Source organism: Phycodurus eques, chromosome 8 (assembly GCF_024500275.1).
Source record: "Phycodurus eques isolate BA_2022a chromosome 8, UOR_Pequ_1.1, whole genome shotgun sequence".
NCBI classification, from domain to species: domain Eukaryota; kingdom Metazoa; phylum Chordata; class Actinopteri; order Syngnathiformes; family Syngnathidae; genus Phycodurus; species Phycodurus eques.
The window spans coordinates 17,435,800-17,455,685 of NC_084532.1; the positions used below are offsets into that span (position 1 = coordinate 17,435,800).

Below are 19,886 nucleotides of genomic sequence, written 5' to 3' on the forward strand. Positions count from 1 at the left end.
GAACTATTAGTTCTCAAGTACATCTGTACTGCAGTGCCCCTTAGTGGGAAGATTTAAAAAAAAAAAAAAAAAAAAACTACTGTAACTTGAGTATTTTAAGATATCCACAGAGAGAAAGTCCCACATGGCTCACATGACTTATTTTTTAATCCTAATAAGTGTTATATCAGCATTATGTAACCTTCCCAATCCAAAAATGACCTCATTGCTTGATCTCTCTTTTCAGGATGGCAAAGAGGTGTCAGATTGTTGCCTCAGCGAGTCTTTTACATCCCCAACATGCACACTGGGTGTCGACCTGCGCAGAGGCCGGAGGCGTTTATCTGGCAACTTGCAGCTGCCACCATTGTCGTGGCGTCAGGGGGAGAGGGCTCGGACACCTGACGATGACGTCATGTCCCGACCTACATCTTTACCTTTTGGAGCCCCTCCCAGGATAGACATCACGCCGGTTGACCCCGATTGGTAAGTACTTTTGTAGAATTGAAATAAGCAATGTTGCGTGATGGAACAAAAATTACCATGTTACCTTACTTAACTGTGTGTGTGTGTGTGTGTATACAGTATATATATGGTGTATACAGTGGGTACGGAAAGTTTTCAGACCCACTTAAATCTTTCAATCTTTGTTATATTGCAGACATTTGTTATAATCATTTAAGTTAAAATTTTCCTCATTAATTATGCACACAGCAGCCCATATTGACAGAAAAAAATGGAATTGTTGAAACTTTTGCTGATTTATTAAAAAAGAAAAACTGAAATATCACACAACCATAAGTATTCAGACCCTTTGCTGTGACACTCATATATTTAACTCGGGTGCTGTCCATTTCATTGGAGTCCAGCTGTCTTTGATTATACTGATTGGACTTGATTAGGAAAGCCACACCCCTGTCGAAATAAGACCTTACAGCTCACAGTGCATGTCGAGCAAATGAGAATCATGAGGTCCAAGGAACTGCCTGAAGAAAACAAGGCACTGCTCATCACCTGTCCAATACAGTCCCAACAGTGAAGCATTGTAGTGGCAGCATCATGCTGTGGGGGTGTTCTCCAGCTGCAGGTACAGGACAACTGGTCGCAATCGAAGGAAAGATGAATACGGCCAAGTACAGAGATATCCTGGACGAAAACCTTCTCCAGAGTGCTCAGAACCTCAGACTGGGCCAAAGGCTCACCTTCTAACAAGACAATGACACTAAGCACGCAGCTAAAATAACGAAGGAGTGACTTCAAGACAACTCAGTGACTGTTTTAAATGGCCCAGCCAGAGCCCTGACTTAAACCCAATTGAGCATCCCTGGAGAGACGAAAATGGCTGTGCACCAATGTTCACCATCCAACCTGACAGAACTGGAGAGGATCTGCAAGGAGGAATGGCAGAGGATCCCCAAATCCAGGTGGGAAAAACTTGTCACATCATTCCCAAAAAGACTCACGGCTGTATTAGCTCAAAAGGGTGCTTTTACTAAATACTGAGCAAAGGTTCTAAATACTTATGGGTGTGTGATATTTCAGTTTTTCTATTTTAATAAATCTGCAAAAATTTCAACAATTGCGGTTTTTTTTCTGTCAATATGGGGTGCTATGTGTACATTAATGAGGAAAATATACGATTTTAGCAAATGCCTGCAATATAACAGAGTGAAAAATTGAAGGGTGTCTCAATACTTTCCGTACCCACTCTGTGTATGTATGTGTGTGTGTGTGTGTGTGTGTGTGTGTATATATATATATATATATATATATATATATATATATATATATATATATATTATATAGTATTTGGCAAAGAGAGGTAACACAACACTGAATCTTGAGATTCATGCATGTACAGTGTGTATTTCATAACTCGAAGGGGATGATATTAGCCAGGAAGCTTCTATAAAAAAATTTGAAATGTAATTGTAGGAATCACCTGTATGCCACACCCATCATCCACCAATCAGATCAACAAGTAGGGGAGTCAATGTTACACTATACTCGACTATAGCAGCCAGTGTTTCTCGGTCAGTTAGAAGATGAGTGAATGCATCGTTTCTTTCAAGAAAAGTCTTCTTGTAATGAAAGCAATGTTGTCCTGTTTTGACAAAAATGCTACTATGGGGAACTTCATCTTAGGAGGACATTTTTGTTTACTGTCTCCAACTCTTCATAGGACAATGACCCTTTTTAATGACCAAAATCCAATTACCGTAACTACACCTCTCCTCACTCAAATGATGTTTATTCCTGAGCTTTTGTGGAGTTGCAGTGTCATTTTCTTCCAGAAGAGAGCAGTGAAAACATGGGACATACTGTATTTTGGTTCACATCATCATCATCATCATTATCAAAAACATATACTCAATGTGTATCCCTCTTGATGGGTTATGACTTCTGTAACCTGTGAGGAAGGATACGCTTTCTAACCAATTTATGAGGGTTAATTTTAGATTGATGAAAATGTAATAATATCAAGTCTATGAACAGCAGTACGGTATGTGGAAAGACAGTTTTTTTTTTTTGCATTTCTCATTCTACATGGATATTCATTGACTCAGGCATTTTGAGGATCTGATGACACTCTCATATCTGTCGTCATTTCTTCTGTTAGATCAAGCTCAATCCAGTTTGTAGTGTTCACAGCAGGCAAGGTGTGCGTCACTCTGGCAGACATTTTGTGTTTACCCTAGTGAGCATCCTCTATTTTCAGAGCCACTGATGTACACCATGTCTCCTTCAGTTCCCTCTGCTGTTAAATGTCTGGGTCAGCAGCTTCTTCCTGAACATTGTGAACATCCCAAGTGAAGCCTTGTAAGAGTGCGTGTGTATCCATATAATCTGTACAATTTTAGTACTTGACTCTCATGTGGAAGTCCTCCTTTCCCACTATTATTAATTCTAAGTGCTCTGTCAATATTTTGGTAATCAATTATTTCTCCTGCTGATAAACTTAATTGTTCCAAAGCTGAGTGCGTTATATGTGCTATACAGACTGATTGCCGAAATTATGCAAGTGTAAGGATTGTTTATTTTATTTTATTTTTGCTCCTGGATAATGAACATTAATTCCCATTAAGTAAATAAATTGTGCTGGGGATAAATGAAACATGGAGTCTTTTTGTCCTCCTCCTAAGAGCCCAAAACCGACGGCCTGAGGGTAAAAGCTCAAAATCATTTTAGAGTGGATGATTAGGACAATTCATAATGTCAATAGCAATCTTCAGGACTTGCCTGTTATAGATAGACACGAGCCCGGCCAGCTGACTTTCTGAGACTTTTCCAACAGTTTATACAAGACTACAGAAGCAATTCTTTTCAGACAAGTTCAGGTTTCTTAACCATGCAACAATACAAAAGGATAAAACCGATTCAATAAAATGTATGTAAAAGAGAGTCATTATCTCAGTAGAAACATGGAAAGATCACATTTTCCTCAGAAAGTACAATCTTTGCTGAACCTTTTTGTAGGTAACATCAACATGAGGTTCAAAACGCAATTCATTTTCTAGGACCATACATAGATATTTAATATTTGTACTTCTCCACCATCGCACCTTTAATCACTGGATATTTGAATTCAACAGCCGTCAATGGCAGTGAATGAGTTAATAACAGTTGTTGGTAGAAAAGAGGTAGACTTCCTAAAACCCATGATCATGTCTTAGGTTTCTGACATGTTCAACTCGAGAGATGACTTGTCGCACCAAGCTACAAATTTGTCGACAGCAGGCCCATGGTCCTGTGGAAGACTAATAACTGAATTGTCAGCAAACTTTAAAATGTGTCTGTTACTGAAGCTGCTGCAGCCTAAAACACCTAAACTATGGCAAAGGTTTTATTCCTAAAACGTTTTGGAATAAACCTTAAACCTTATTTTTGATGAACATTTGGGCCTACTACACTACTGTGTTTTAATCAGAATCAGAATCAGAATCATCTTTATTTGCCAAGTATGTCCAAAACACACAAGGAATTTGTCTCCGGTAGTTGGAGCCGCTCTAGTACAACAGACAGTCAATTTACAGAACACTTTGGGGACATAAAGACATTGACAAAAAACAATTGTGCAAAAAGATGCAGAGTCCTCTAGCACTTAGAGCAGTTCGAACGACTAATATTGCAATAGTCCGGTGCAATGACCATTGTGCAAAGGGCGCTGAGACTTCAAGCAAGTGTATCCGGTTTAAAGTGAATGTTGATCATTATGTCGGTACTTGGAGAGCCAAGTAATTTTTGAGGGGGCACTTGATGTAAAAAGTTTAGTTTCCTTATTGTGTCTCTCTGTGTGTGTGTGTGTGTATGTGTATATATATATATATATATATATATATATATATATATATATGTATGTATATATATATATACACACACACACATACATACAATATATATAAAATGTGTGTATGTGTGTGTAAATTAATAAAATCCATGGGAATCATAGTATTATGTAGCATTCTGGACACAAACTCGTTAAATCAGAATCGTTAAATCCATCTTTCCATCCATCTGGCCATCTTTGCGTTGGTCTGTCCATGTATCCATCCATCTATTACACCCTAGAATGGTCACCAGATGAATTTGTAAGTCTTTAATCAATCATAAATGCAGTGCCAGATTAGAAATTTGTGTAAACTCCGTAAGGATAAAGTGACCTTCTAATAACAAAGCTCTTTGAAGCGTTCAGCTATATTTGTTCCCCCTTTAACTGTTTTCATTCTCACTCTTCCTTTCATTATTTTCCCCTGACTGTACTCTGTTGTCCGAGTTTTTTTTTCCCCACTCTCCGTCTTTTCTCTCTTACTCCACAAACCTTTGTGTATCAATTTATGTCCTCTAATCTGGGCCACAATGCACTGTTGTTTGCCCTCACAAGCGAGGGCTGTAATATGAAAAAGGGAGTTAAGAAGAGAGGATGTTATGTAACTGGACACACTACATTAAGGTCTCTCATCTGAAGACATTAGTCCGACACACAGACACCCCCCCGCCTCATCACCTACACCTCACTTACAGTTAGACATGCAAGATCCACTTCCCCCTGATGAAATGTTTTCCTCTTGCCTTCTCCTCTTCACCACTCCACTGGGTTAACTTGGCTTATTTTTCCTCACAACTGCGGCATCAAGTTTGTTTTGCTACGTCTTCCTGAATCAAGTCTGCACATATGCCATAAGAATATAGAATAGTCCATTGCATGAGAAGAGCAGTCAAAACAATTATGATGGACTAGTAAGCATTATACTGTTTTAAAGTGGGTGAATTAAAATTAAAACGATGATTGCTGAAAAAAACCCCCAAAAAAACATTATGAATCGAATAAAATATAGGTTGACCCTTGGATATTCCCCATTAAAGCGAGCTTGTCTTAATACAATTTCTCCAATCCGTGATGTACGTATACACACCAGCAGCTGTCCAAACAACATGAATAAACATATTAAACATGGTCTAAATATTTTACATTGGAGGTGTGTCAATCATTAAATGAGGAAAATAATTTCAGATGGTGGCCAATTTTTGGAACATGTATTCATTTTTATTCCGTATTACCAGAGGTGGGCGGCACGGTGGACGACTGGTTAGAGCGTCAGCCTCACAGTTCTGAGGACCGGGGTTCAATGCCCGGCCCCGCCTGTGTGGAGTTTGCATGTTCTCCCCGTGCCTGCGTGGGTTTTCTCTGGGCACTCCGGTTTCTTCCCACATCCCAAAAACATGCATGGTAGGTTAAATGATGACTCTAAATTGTCCGTAGTTCTGAATGTGAGTGCGAATGGTTGTTTGTTTGTATGTGCCCTGCGATTGGCTGGCAACCAGTTCAGGGTGTACCCCGCCTTCTGCCTGATCATAGCTTGGATAGGCTCCAGCACGCCCGCGACCCTAGTGAGGAGAAGCGGCTCAGAAAATGGATGGATTGATGGATGGGAGACCAGAGGTGATGCGTTTGCAATTATTTGTGCGCACTTAGGACAAACACAAATCAAATTTGTGTCAGTTGAAATGTACATGAAATTGAACAAAAATGTTGAGCAATAAATCGGATGTAGGCATGAAATTAGAATCATTCACTTCCTGTTTTGTGTTGCGCTACGGAAGTTACAAAAATTAATGGCTACAGGGTAGTTTCAATGTGGAGGTTCCACTGTACTGTTCCCTTTGTTAACTGTTCAGCAGGTCTTCTGGCTGCCATTCTGGCTGCTGTCTTGACACGTAGGCTTCTGTAAAAGGATATGAACCACATATGAGCGCTGTAGTTTACTTTTTGAAATACTGGCTTTATAAGACAACAACACAGTCCGCTGCACGGACAAGGTTCTCAAATTTTAATAATGGGTCTGCCGTATATTTAAAATTCTCATTGTTTTTACGTTAGAATTTATTTTGCCCCTCACCTGTTGTCACTTCCTTGGTGTTTTTACGTTTTTCAATCAGAAATACGTCAGTGTTCCTCCTTTTAGTGGAAATGGTTAGATTGCTGAGAGAGAAAGAGAGAGAGAGAAAGAATGTGATGCTGCACTGTTGATGAGTACAGTGTTTTAATGTGTGCCTTATTTCGGAAGACTTATATACATGCAAGTGTTTATTTAAATCAGCTGACCTTTTGAGCAGCGTGTGTGTTTCAGTTCCCGGATACCCATTAAGCTGTTTGCCTTTATCGCTTGTGCAAATGTTTTTTTTCTTGGCCTACACTTTCTGCTTCCCTGCCTCGCTAAAGGTCACAACATCATCCGAATTACCACAAATCCCCTCTATAGGAAAAAAATAATAAATAAGTCAGGCAACCTGTTACCGAGCATGCCAGCTTGTCGTCACTCCAGCAACCAGCCAATCCTCTCATGCAGAGGCGTGGCTTGCACTCCCCGCATGCCTGCTCTCAGCTCCTCAGCTGTGCAGATCCTGAATGAAAAAGCAAGTGAAGCATTTCCCTGCATCTTGTGCTCCGCTCGTCGCTCTGCTTGTGAAAGTGACGAGCAATCTGACTCGGGGCTCTACATAGTTTGAGTCACTGTGTGCCACACCGGGAGTGCCTTTGGAGATGTCGGGGCTCTTTTCCCACTGAGGAGGTCAGTCAAGCAGAAGTTGATGGAGAGAGCAGAGCAAGAGAGAAGGAGGCAATTTTAAGCCCCTCTGAATCTTTCATAAGGTAGCTCTCCAGCATCAAACTGCGTGGATGGACTGCGAGAAAGAGTCGGTCCTGGGATGTGCTCTAAGCAGGAGCAGAGAGTGACATAGAAACACAGCCAGAAGCAATTTATCAGTCATTCAGACCAGGAAGGTGAGAACCACTCATTTCTGTGTCCTCCGAGGAGTTAGATGTGATCCTGCTTTGTGTAAACTCCCCTTGAGAGCCTCAGATGAAAGGACGACCAGCAGAAACGCACAGTGCAGCAGAGAAAGGGAGCGGGCATGACTGCTGGCTAGCTAATCCCTAACCACCTTAATAACAGCACGGAGGCAAAGCAACCCCAAACAACACAAAAGGTATGTGTGTGTTGGGCTTTTCTGGGTTGCACGTATGCGACTTGGTCTTGTTCTTTTCTCCGCAACGTCACTGTCTCTAATCAAGAGGAAGACTAAACCTGCTTTCTATGAGCAGCTGATGTGACTGACTTTGGACAGATATTGGCTGAATTTGAAAGAGTCTGTCACCCAGCCTACAAAGATGTCCTCAAACGAGCTGAGTGTTGAGATGGACTCCTGCATTCGGACATTCAAGGAGCATATGCATCTAGAACTGGAGCCCCCCAAGGTCCCCGGTGTGGTGGGAGGGAAACGGGGCGCTACATCCCCTAAACCTTCCCCACGGAGCTCCCCGCGGCTCTTCCGCAAGTTGATGGTCAACAAGAGCATCAGACAGAGGCGACGCTTCACTGTAGCACACACCTGGTAAGGCTGATGGGCACTAGGAGGGGTGATGCATGGGACAGGAGAAACAAGGTGGGGCAAACTGAATGGGGTATTGGGAGGAATGGACAAAACAAGGGATGGGACATGATTACAGGAAAGGATGATAGAAGGAAAGACATCTACTGAGGACAAAATGATGGGCAAATTGGGTTATAATTGAGAGAGATAGCCTGGAGCGAGTGGATTGAGAAGCATAGATAAAGGAGGCAAACAACAAACAAGAGGGATGAACCGTGGAGTCACAGCAGGAGAAAGAGAAGTGGAGCAAATATAATTCTGTAGACTGAACAAGTAAAGAAAAATGGAGTAAAGAATTCCTCATCGGTCATAAAACAGCTAACTTAGATTTAGATTAGAATTTCCTGTCATCACAAGGGAGGCCAAACTAAAATATGACAACTGTCTGGTGATTTTGCCACTGGGCTAAGAAATTATGTAATCTAATGAAAATCACATAAATCACTTTACAAAAGGACCAAAATATTTTACCCAATAAATTTAGGGTAACAACTTGCAGCCACTTTAATTGGGTAAATGTAAACCACATATTTTTTTGTGACGAATACCTTAATGCAATAGATATAAAATACTTACAATATCCGGATAAAGTTTACCACACATTTGTGATTACATTCCAACCAATTGTCTGCGTGTGTGTGTGTGTGTGTGTGGGTGGGTGTACGTGACCCCCACATTATAGCTTGTATACTTTGTGTTCCTCAACATCCATGTTCTCTCGTAGTATGTTTGTTTCGCCGATGCAAGTCTGCCTATTTTGGCAGTCTTAAGTCTTTCAAAGCAAGTGGAGTGTCAAAAGACTCACAGAAAGCCAACCAGTGGGATGCCTACACAGACAACTTCCATACTTTCGCTTTGTTTTAACGAGCATGGCCACGAAAGCAGTGTTTTCCATACAATCCATAGACACAATTTTATGAAGTGACACACATATAGGAGCTAAGCCGAAAGGCGAAGCTCTCGATTTACCGGTCGATCTACGTTCCTACCCTCACCAATGGTCACGAGCTGTGGTTCGTGACCGAAAGAGCATGATTCAGGATGAAAGCGGCCGGAAATGAGTTTCCTCTGCAGGGTGTCCGGGCTCTCCCTTAGAGATCGGGTGAGAAGCTCGGTCATCCGGGAGGATTTCAGAGTAGAGCCGCTGCTCCTCCGCATCGAGAGGAGGCAGATGAGGCGGCTGGGGCATCTGATTCTGATGCCTCCCGGACGCCTCCCTCGTGAGGTGTTTCGGGCACATCCCACCGGGAGGAGACCCCGGGGACGACCCAGGACACGTTGGAGAGACTACGTCTCTCGGCTGGCCTGGGAACGCCTCGGGATCCCCTCGGAAGAGCTGGAGGAAGTGGCTGGGGAGAGGGAAGTCTGGGCGTCCCTGCTAAAGCTACTGCCCCCGAGAACCGACCTCGGATAAGCGGTAGAAAATGGATGTGTAGATGGGTTAGCTTATGGAATCTGAAGCCTCTTAAGGTTACTGTAAATAAATCGCAAACCAACACAACACAATTTAACCTATATACTGTATGTTGTGTCGTACATATGATTTGTCTAAACATTCACCTTTTAATACTGCAAGTTAAATCCTCGCATCTTGACTTTATGAATGAAATGCTTTGCTATTTTCTCTTTCTCTCATTTTCACCCCACCCCCATGCTCGCCCCCATTTATTTTTATTTTTTTCCTGCAGTAAGCTGCCACCACTGTGAATGTGAAGGGAGTGTTTGCTGTGTTACGCAATGTATGGATTAGTGGTGGGAACTGCTAAAGTCTACTTTCGAGCCTCAAAGTGACTCTTGTCCTTCATTAAAAAAAAAAAAAAAGTACACAGCTCCTTGTGTGTTCTTAACGTTGTCAAACAGCTTTAATGTGATTTATAAAGGTGAAGACCATCTACCAGAGCAGTAATCAGCAAATGATGAAGTGTGCTTGTCATTGAAAGGGGAGGGAGGTAGTGTGTGTTTGTGTGTAGATAGGAAATGAGTCTAGATATGTATCTGTTCCTGCATGTTGTGTCTGCAGGCTGTACTATTTGTATGATGGAAAGGCGATAACTATGTTTCTCTGTGGAAATAGTTTGCCATAATTGGGTAGTTTACACCTAATATACAGTATGTATCCAAATGCATCTGTTCAAATATGCATATTGCTCTACCACTATGTTAGGTCTTTAATATCCTCCTATTTTGGTGTGACTCTACTCTTCCTTTGCCAGCTCCCAGGGACTCATATCGCTTTATCTCTTCTTGTATATTATTTCTGAGCAAAGAGGGATCTGTGGGGGTTCGGTGGGTACAATGGGGAGGGACACACGTGTGAAAAACATGAAGATGTTTTGAAAACGTCCACGGTATATGAGCTTAAGTGTGGGATGTCTCAACAGCCACAACATCCATTAAATGGTCCAGTTCAGCCAATTAACAACCATGCTTATGATAAAGTGCCCTTAAACGCACCTTTCTGTTACTGAGAAGAGTGGCAGAAAACAACAACTGAATAACAAATGTACAATCCCAAAGGGGATGATGTTTGCTCACACACACATTTTCACCTTATAGGAAACCCAGTATTATTATCTGTACAGAAAACCCACATTTTAATAGTTATCTTTTGCCTTAAAATGTATTTTTTTCCGACAACTCGTCAATTCAATGTTCTGTTCTGTTGGCTTAGCCCTGAGGACATGCACAGGATGTGAGCAAATGTAGTGCGCAAGGACAGAATTTCACAAAGAGCTTACAAAGACGGAGACATTTTTTTTTTTTTTTTTTTTTTTACGTTTATGGACAGATTTTAAAACAATACAATACTGGGTAAAAGTTCAAAGTCACAATTATATTTGTAGTGTTATTTCAGTGTGTTTTTCAAAAATACAGTACACATACATGTTTACAGCATTAAGCACAAGAAAGAAAATATATGTACACAAAACTGGTCACTGTGTTGTCACAAAGTCAGCCAAGCCCATCATTTTCAATTAACAAACAAATTACATAGAATTATTTCGAGGAATTAACATATAATCAAAATCAAAGTAACAGCTGCAATCACCAGCTACTTGGTGGGTGGAAGCATCAACGAATCCTGTCTGTTTTTAATAGTGGCAAATCAGTTTATCATTATGTGATTATTGCAAGACTGTGAATTCAGTGTAAAATAACAGTAATAATGGATTCGAAAATATGTTGTTGGTGCACAATCGCATTTCTCTGTGTTGTTATAACATATATACCATTCACTTAGATGGAAAAAAAATGCTCATTGGAAAATTTAAATGGATGGTTAATATGATAAAATCTATTGAATAACTTTTGTTTAACAGTTGTGAAAGACAAAACTGCTACTAAGATCTACCATGCATTCTACGACAAAATAAGTGTTTGTGTTGCTAACAACTTAAAAGATCATCCCTAAGAGGCAAGAACAATATTGTACTGAGACTCACTTAGAAATACATTAACTGGACAACGGCGACATAAAATTACCTAGTGGGCCTTTTGTTTGGCATATTTTACAATACATGAATCTTTTTTTAAATGTTTATTTTTCAGAGTACAACATATTCTTTTCTCAAGAGAATTTAATATGAAAAGTAGTGTACTACAGTATAATAAATATAATTTTTTTTAGGGTTTCTCAAAGTATTCAATAAATATTTTGAAATTGTAATCATAAACCTCCCAACTGTTTTAAAATTTGCATTTTTTTAAATTTTCTGTTAGCAAAATAACCTTATTTGTAGAGAATGTTGCAGCAAATTCCCACGTTGGCATTTGTCACACGTGGACTGCCATTTCAAAATGTATTCCAGTTATGTGTTAAAATGCTTAAATTTGTTCCTACTAAATCCTCATGAGTGCAAGTATCACCTATGAGGATGCTTGTAAGATTGTTTGTATGCTCTTGAAACTCTGTGTACTCCAACAACAATTTACCAGAACGCACCTTCAAACTTGCACAAATCGATCTCCTCTTGTTTTATTTTCAAGCAGTAAACTTGCATTTGATTATGCTTTATAGAATCCATTATACATTTCTATTGCTCATGCTGGCATTATTTGTCCCTGGTGAACTTCTGACCCACTGGCACTCAGACAAAGAGTGTTCTGTTTGAGCCAGTCAGCTGTTCCCCTGTCTCTTTCTCTGTCTGTCTCAGTCATTTTTACGCTCTCTTTGTCTCTCTGTGTCTTCGTCACTGTTTTTTTTTCTCTCTGTCTGAGGCTTTCTTTGTGCAACTTCCACACTCGACACTGCCTCCGTTTAGTTTGTTTTCTCATGTCCTTTGTTTCTGCTGGTAGACTTTCTTTTTGCTGTCTCCTTTTGCCCCTCTTCTGCTTTTGTAATCCAAAGCACCACATGATGTAAATGTTTGCTAGGCGGCTGGCTGAGGCATATAATTACTGTTTTCCACGCACACAAAAACTATGTCAAGGCATGTGAGAGAAACTAAAGGAAAGTAAGAAATGGCCATGCTAATAAAGTAGGTGGTGAGAATGCAGTTTTTTTAAAAGGACAATAAAGTGCATATGTCCAACTTCTGGATTGCAGTAGAAAATAGAGGTTTGTCACATACAGTACTTACTGAATGAATGAAAATTAAGGTTGGAGAACATTTTCCATCCATTTTCTATATAGGTTAGGGTAAGGCTTGTCTTCATTAGGATCCTGGGTGAGCTGGAGCTTATCCCAGTTGACTGTACAAAAAGTGGGGTACACCCTGAACAAACAACATTTCACGCGCTAATACACACGTAAGGACAATATAATCTTCAATTAACCCTAACATGCATGTTTTTGGAATGTGGGAGGAAGACAGAAAATTAGGAGAAACCCACACAAGCACGGGCAGAACATGCAAACTCCACACAAAAAGGCTGAGCCGAGATTCGAACCCATGGAGAACATTTTGAATACACAATTTTTGAATAATTGTAAAAAGGCAGACACAAAAAAAAAAACAAAATTAGAAGATCTAAACCACAGTGCAGTCATCCCTGGCCAAAACTAATAGAGGTCGCTCCACACAGGTTATGTTTTTGTCCATCAGCCTCTCTAGCTGTTTTTTGGTTCTTGTCCTGCACCCCTCACATTGGTTACTCACTCAAAATCATCCAAATGCACACATCAGAGAGGAAATTTACATCAGTATTATTTCATTGCTGACAATGTTTGCACCCTTTACACCTTTTTGCTTCCTTTGGTAGTGAGAATGTTTGAAAAGAAAAGCATTGACATTGTCACTAGTCCATCAATATTTGTCAACTATGAACCTGTGAAGACATTGAAGACTCTTTTGTGATAACGGGCTATTTAAATAAACTTGAATTGACCCGGCGGCACGGTGACCGACTGGTTAGAGCGTCTGCCTCACAGTTCTGAGGACCGGGGTTCAATCCCCGGCCCCGCCTGTGTGGAGTTTGCATGTTCCTTCCCGTGCCTGCGTGGGTTTTCTCCGGGCACTCCGGTTTCATCCCACATCCCAAAAACATGCATGGTAGGTTAATTGACGACTCTAAATTGGCCGTAGGTGTGAATGTGAGTGCGAATGGTTCTTTGTTTGTATGCACGCCCGCGACTCTAGTCAAAACATTTGACTTTCTCCTAATTCAACCAATCATCATATTCGCTCAATCTGCTGCACATTACATTACTTTATGGAAAGTAATACAACATAGTGTATCAAACCTCTTTCCCCCTTCACCATCACCATCCTCGTCTTCTTTCTCTGTGCCTTCTTTAATCTCCTCTCATGACCTGGTTCAGCACCCACCATTTCTATCTCCTGCCTTGCTGTGCTGAATCAGCCAAGCACAAAGTTAACTATTAAGGATGGCTGAGGGAGCGTGATGACTGTGTGTGTGTGTGTGTGTGTCTGTGTGTCTGTGTGTGTGTGTGTGTGTGTGTGTTTCGATATCTATAATATGATTCTTTTAGCTGAGATTGGGAAAAACACTTGTGACAAGCGTGTTTCAGTTTCCAACGTGGATTGGAAAATGCCAAACGTGGCTCATTACATTCCCACATTGATCATGTTCATATCTTCTATTATTTCACTTGACTGGTGGTCTGTATTTATATACCATTGAAAAAGTAGCACAATTCCATGCAAGTTCAGTTCAGATATGTTAAAGTCTTTGTGTGGCAAATGAGTTAACGGTTTGATGGGAAGGCATTTGTACCCTCGTGAGGGTTAGTTCTGGTGGTTGCTTAAAGCTACGCTATAGAACATACATACCATATACTTAAAGTGCTGTCACTCTGAATCTAACTGATGGAGTGAATTGCTCCTCACTCCCCTCTTGCTCCTTTTGTGCTGTGCTCTGCTATGTCCTGTCTACAAGAAGCAGGAATCTCCTATACTGATCAGAAGAAGCACTTTTTAAATTACTTTGTCCAGTAGTAAAGCCTTAGGTAATACAAAGTTTGTGTTGTTCAAAGGCTATTGTCTTATTTGGGTCGGACAAGTTATCATTGAGGATGGCATTGTTATTTGTGCGTTGTGAATCACAAGTCTGATTTTTAATATTATAAAATATCAAACGTACATGAATGCAACGTCTTTTGTTTTTGTGGAATAGCTGAAATTCTGGTAATCATAAAAAAAAAAAAATGTCTCATTATTCTGGTATTTAGCAAATATAAGTGACATGCTTTACATCGGACATTAATATAACAAGGCAAACTTCATTATATTGTATCTGCTCCCTTTCCTATCCTGCTGTCCCATTTCATAACTGACATTGGAAGATATCCTGTCGGTCTTTTAATTGTCATTTTAATCAATTTAGGGTTAATTATTTATTTATGTTAAAACACACACCAAATCACTGATGGTAAATTGAATATTCAGCAAGATCATGACTTAAAAACATCTACTGTTTATACTATGGCACAGGATTTGTCTGAGGTAACTGTGAAATTTCTCATTAACATATTACTCACTGTGTGATAATGTTGTTTCCTAAATGCTCATAATTTCTGAGCCCTTTACATACTATGTTTATTTCCTGAAGCACAATGCATCTGTCAGAAGTCTTTTTTTCTGCCATAATTCCTGTCTACTGGCCTCCGGAAAGAATAAAAGAATAGCTCTCCTCTTGATTGCCGACTGTCACAATGACTGAAAGAAACTGCAGCATCAGCCTTATTTTCTAAGCTAGTTATAATGTGCAGCAATGCAGAAGTGACACAGACATACATTATGCACTTTCTCCTTATCTGATGGAATGGATGCATACTGACTTCATAGGGAGACAGGAGCCACTGGACCAGAAACTATTGAGCCATTGTTTCTGCTATGCTTGAAGAAATAAAGAAGTTACGCAGAATTTGATCAGTTAATTTTGTCAATACTCACTATTTCTCCTCTGGATGTGTCCAAACCATCAAAGTCTGCCCTCTCTAACTTTGTCTCCAAAACATCGAAACCTTGGCTGTCCCTCTAATGAGCTCATTTCTAATTTTATCCAACCTGCTCACTCCGAGAGCGAACCTCAACATCTTCATTTCCACCACCTCCAGCTCTGCTTCCTGTTTACTCTTCAGTGCCACTGTCTCTTATCCGTACATCATGGCTGGCCTCACCACTGTCTTATATACTTTGCCCTTCATCCTAGCAGAGACTCTTCTCACATAACACACCTGACACCTTCCTCCACCCGTTCCAACCTGCTTGGACCCGTTTCTTCACTTCATGACCACACTCACCATTGCTCTGGACTGTTGACTCCAAGTATTTAAAGTCCTCCACCCTTGCTATCGCTTCTCCCTGGAGCCCAGTGCTTCTCAATTGTTTTCTGTTACGACCCCCCAGGAAGAAGAAAAAAATTGCGACCCGTAGCCCCCGCGAGTACGCCTCTATATAACATTGTGTATAAAGGATAATCTAATCTAATAATAATCTCATTCATGCACATATATTCTGTTTTACTTCGGCTAATCTTCATTCCTCTTTTTCCAGTGCATGCCTCCATCTTTCTAACTGTTCCTCCACCTGCTGCCTGCTTTCACTGCAGATCACAATGTCATCTGCAAACATCATGGTCCACGGGGATTCCAGTCTAACCTCATCTGTCAGCCTATCCATCACCACTGCAAACAGGAAGGGGCTCAGGGCTGATCCCTGATGCAGTCCCACCTCCACCTTAAATTTGTCTGTCACACCTACAGCACACCTCACCACTGTTCTGCTGCCCTCGTACATACTTCTACTAACATACTTCTCTGCCACTCCAGACTTCCGCATGCAGTACTACAGTTCTTCTCTGGGTACTCTGTCATAGGCTTTCTCTTGATGTACAAAGACACAATGTAGCTCCTTCTGACCTTCTCTGTACTTTACCATCAACATCCTCATGGCAAACAATGCATCTGTGGTACTCTTTCAAGGCATGAAACCATACTGTTGCTTGCAAATACTCACTTCTGTCCTGAGTCTAGCCTCCACTAGTTTTCCTATAACTTCACTGTGTGGCTCATCAACTTTATTCCTCTATAGTTCCCACAGCTCTGCACATCACCCTTGTTCTTAAAAATGGGCACCAGCACACTTTTCCTCCATTCCTCAGGTATCTTCTCACGCGCTACAATTCTATTGAACAAGCTGGTCAAAAACTCCACAGCCACCTCTCCTAGATGCTTCCATACTTCCACAGAAATGTCATCAAGACCAACTGCCTTTCCATTTTTCATCCTCTTTAATGCCTTGCTAACTCCCCCTTACTAATCATTGCAACTTCCTGGTCCACCACACTTGCCTCTTCTACTCTCCCTTCTCTTTCATTTTCCTCATTCATCAACTCCTCAAAGTATTCTTTCCATCTATCTAGCACACTACTGGCACCAGTCAACGTATTTCCATCTCTATCCTTAATCACCCTAGCCTGCTGCACATCCTTCCCATCTCTATCCCTCTGTCTGGCCAGCCTGTATAGATCCTTTTCTCCTTCTTTAGTGTCCAAACTGGCATACATGTCATCATATGCCTCTTGTTTGGCCTTTGCCACCTCTACCTTTGCCCTATGTCGCATCTCAATGTATTCCTTTCGCCTCTCCTCAGTCCTCTCAGTGTCCCACTTCTTCTTAGCTAGCCCTTTTCCTTGGATGCATCACTACTTACTTATATATATATCATTAGAATAGCTTCTTGAAAAGATGAAGATTGCTGAAGTGTTTTATTAAATATTACAATAGAGACATTGGGGGAGGTGTTTGAAAAGACATCCTCGCTACACTGAAATAGAAAATAATATTAATATGACTGGATGCAATGTTGAACTGTATGTTCCGGTCAAGAGTATATCCCACCTCTCGTCCAAAGTGAATTGAGACTATCCCACCTCTCGTCCAAAGTGAATTGAGACTTGGTCCAGATCACTCGTGATGCTAATGACAGGAAGCAGTAGAAAAAATATTCCACTCAAGATGTTCCAGAATTGGCCGCTGTTGTTGACTGGCACCATGGCGCAATGCAGGCAGAAAATGGGACTGAGGTATTTCCGGGTCACAGATATACAGTATATATACACATTTGATATACACATCAAAGCACATCAAATCATACAGTATGATTTGATGTGCCTCCTGTGCCTAAGTGGCGACCATGTCGAATGTGGGGCGGCTGTGTCATGATGGTTATAGCTATTGTCTATTATGCCGTAGCGCAGAGAGAAATGGAGAGAGACAGAGAGAGAGAGAGAGAGAGAGAGAGAGAGAGATGGGAGAGAAAAATACAAAAGTGAAAAAAACCAACTTTTTTTTATTCAACTAAAGGCTTCTTTATACTCGCGGGGGCAGTGACCGCGCTGACGTCACTGTGGCTATCCGACGCGCAGTTTGCCTTTATACTCGGGTGTGTGTACAGTATGTGTGGCTTCACGCACTAAGAATATTTGTAACTCGTTGCAACACATTGTCAACTCGTTGTCGCATTTGTTGGTATTATCATCATATACCTTATTTCTCTGGCTTTCTCTGTGTTGATTGCATTTGTTCCACATGTCTTTGCCTGTACCTGAGTGCATATTTTTGTCTGTGACATGCATGCATGCATGCATGTGCAGTATGCTTTCAGTGATTGGTTCTCCATGCACTTCCTGTCTCCTTGACTCATTGTCAACACCGGTCTTTGGGGAACCACCACCCACACACTCATATTCTTAGTGAGACGCACTGTGCGTGTGCGTGTGTGTTTGTGCATGTTCATGTGCGATGAAGTGCATAAAATTGGTTTCGAAGTTTGTGCTGCGTGTGTTTGTATGAGCAAAATACACATGGGAATATTTATTAAAGTAGGTAAAATCATTACCACACCTCATTTGGGCTGCTGGGTTCTGGGGAGTGGGTGGCTGTGTTCCCTGTGGGATGGGCTTGCTTTTCTATTTCATAGATTGATCCTCAGGTGAATATGTTCTGGGAAACTGCTTGTTTGAAGGGATTTTCATGTTTGAGAGAGGGAAATGTTTCTCTTCCTCCAACCTGCGAAGACATTTTAGATGTGAACAGGCTTCTGCTGAGACGAAATATGCCAGTTTAAAGGGGTTAAACATAAAACTATGATGTCTCTCAGCAGTAAAAATTAATTTCTTTCCATCAAGTTCATCACATGATTAAAGCTGAGTTTGTCCTTAGGCCATTTTCTACTCGTTAAACCTTTCTTCCAGCAGTGTTTGTTTATTTCATGTCATAGTGATTTACACTAAGTGTTGGACTTGACTAAATTAGAAAGATTAGAACACATATGGTTACTGTCAATGTTTTAGCATGACCAAAATGGCCACATAATTACATTATACTTCTAACTCTCCTGGGTACTCTTGGTATCTGTGCACAGGAAAGCAAGTTAATTGTAGTGTGCATCATATGTTATTATGCACATTTTTACACAGTAATCTTATTGAGGTTTTTCTGATAACCTTAATGTTTAACCATTCACATCACTGGTGAATGTTTCGAGGCAACAAAAAATCTTGAAGGTTTCATAGATGCAAATAGCAATTTTGCTGATATGTAAAGCGAAAACCAATAAATCAACCCCAGAAATGCTTCTGGCTTCTCTGGGCCCAAGATCATCTGAGATGGACTGACGCAAAGTGGGAAAGTGTGCTCTGGTCTCAAGTCCACAATTCATATTGTTTTTGGAAATCATGGACGTCGTGTCCTCTGGGCCTAAGAGGAAAAGGACCATCCGGATTGTTATGAGGGCGACGTTCAAAAGTCGGCATCTGTATGAGGATGTGTTAGTGCCGGTGACATGGGTTAACTTGCACATCCATGAAGGCACCATTAATGCTGAAAGGTACATACAGGTTTTGGAGCAACATATGCTGCCATCCAAGCAACATCTTTGCTTATTTCAGCAATAAAATGCCAAGCCACATTCTGCACGTGTTACAAAAGTGTCCTTGGGTCCCCACCTCCCTCTCCCCTCTCCTGGCGCCCTTGCCCATCAAAAAACATATCTCGGAGGAGCTGGGAGCTCCCTGAAATGGGACATTTTAATAGGAAAGTTAAGCACTTCTTATGTCAGTTTGACTTAACTTTGAGTGTATATGTCATGCAAAGTAACACACTTTAGGCTGTATTATGTACACTGTGTATTCTGCTCTTTTGTCGCCAAGAAAAGTCCTCCAAATCCCCAAATCTGTCGTCCGTGTTGGCAACACATCAGTAGATTAGACAGAAAAAGAGCAATGAAGGTTACTTGCTATGTGTTGAGCTGTCCTAGTTATTGATATTCTGGTTAAGCTCCTCTAGTGTCCTTGTCTTTGAGTCAAAGAATCAAACTGAATGCTGATGAATAAATCTGTGCCCCTTACAAGATTACCTTAAATTAGCTTTAATTTATTAAAGAATTGTAGTTACGGGTTTCCAAGTGTTTTCATGGAGGGCTGGATAAAGAAGAGTGAAACGATGTGGGTGGAGGGGGGGTGTTGGGGGGTTTGCTCAAAGCAGTGAATCCATGTGGACCAAGGTGTAC

General features: G+C 40.9%; 1 protein-coding gene across 2 annotated transcripts in view; it reads left to right on the plus strand.

Annotated features, from left to right (window-relative positions):
• The window catches only part of pde4ba (phosphodiesterase 4B, cAMP-specific a), a 135,318-nt gene that overhangs the window by 22,804 nt on the left and 92,628 nt on the right, over positions 1–19,886 (plus strand). Inside the window, exon 3 of one of the 2 annotated variants that reach the window (XM_061684276.1) lies at positions 227–465. In XM_061684276.1, coding sequence (XP_061540260.1) covers positions 227–465 — 239 coding nt within the window. Of the gene's footprint in view, positions 1–226; positions 466–6,894; positions 7,873–19,886 lie in introns of those variants that run through there. The other variant, XM_061684277.1, reaches the window with a different exon arrangement.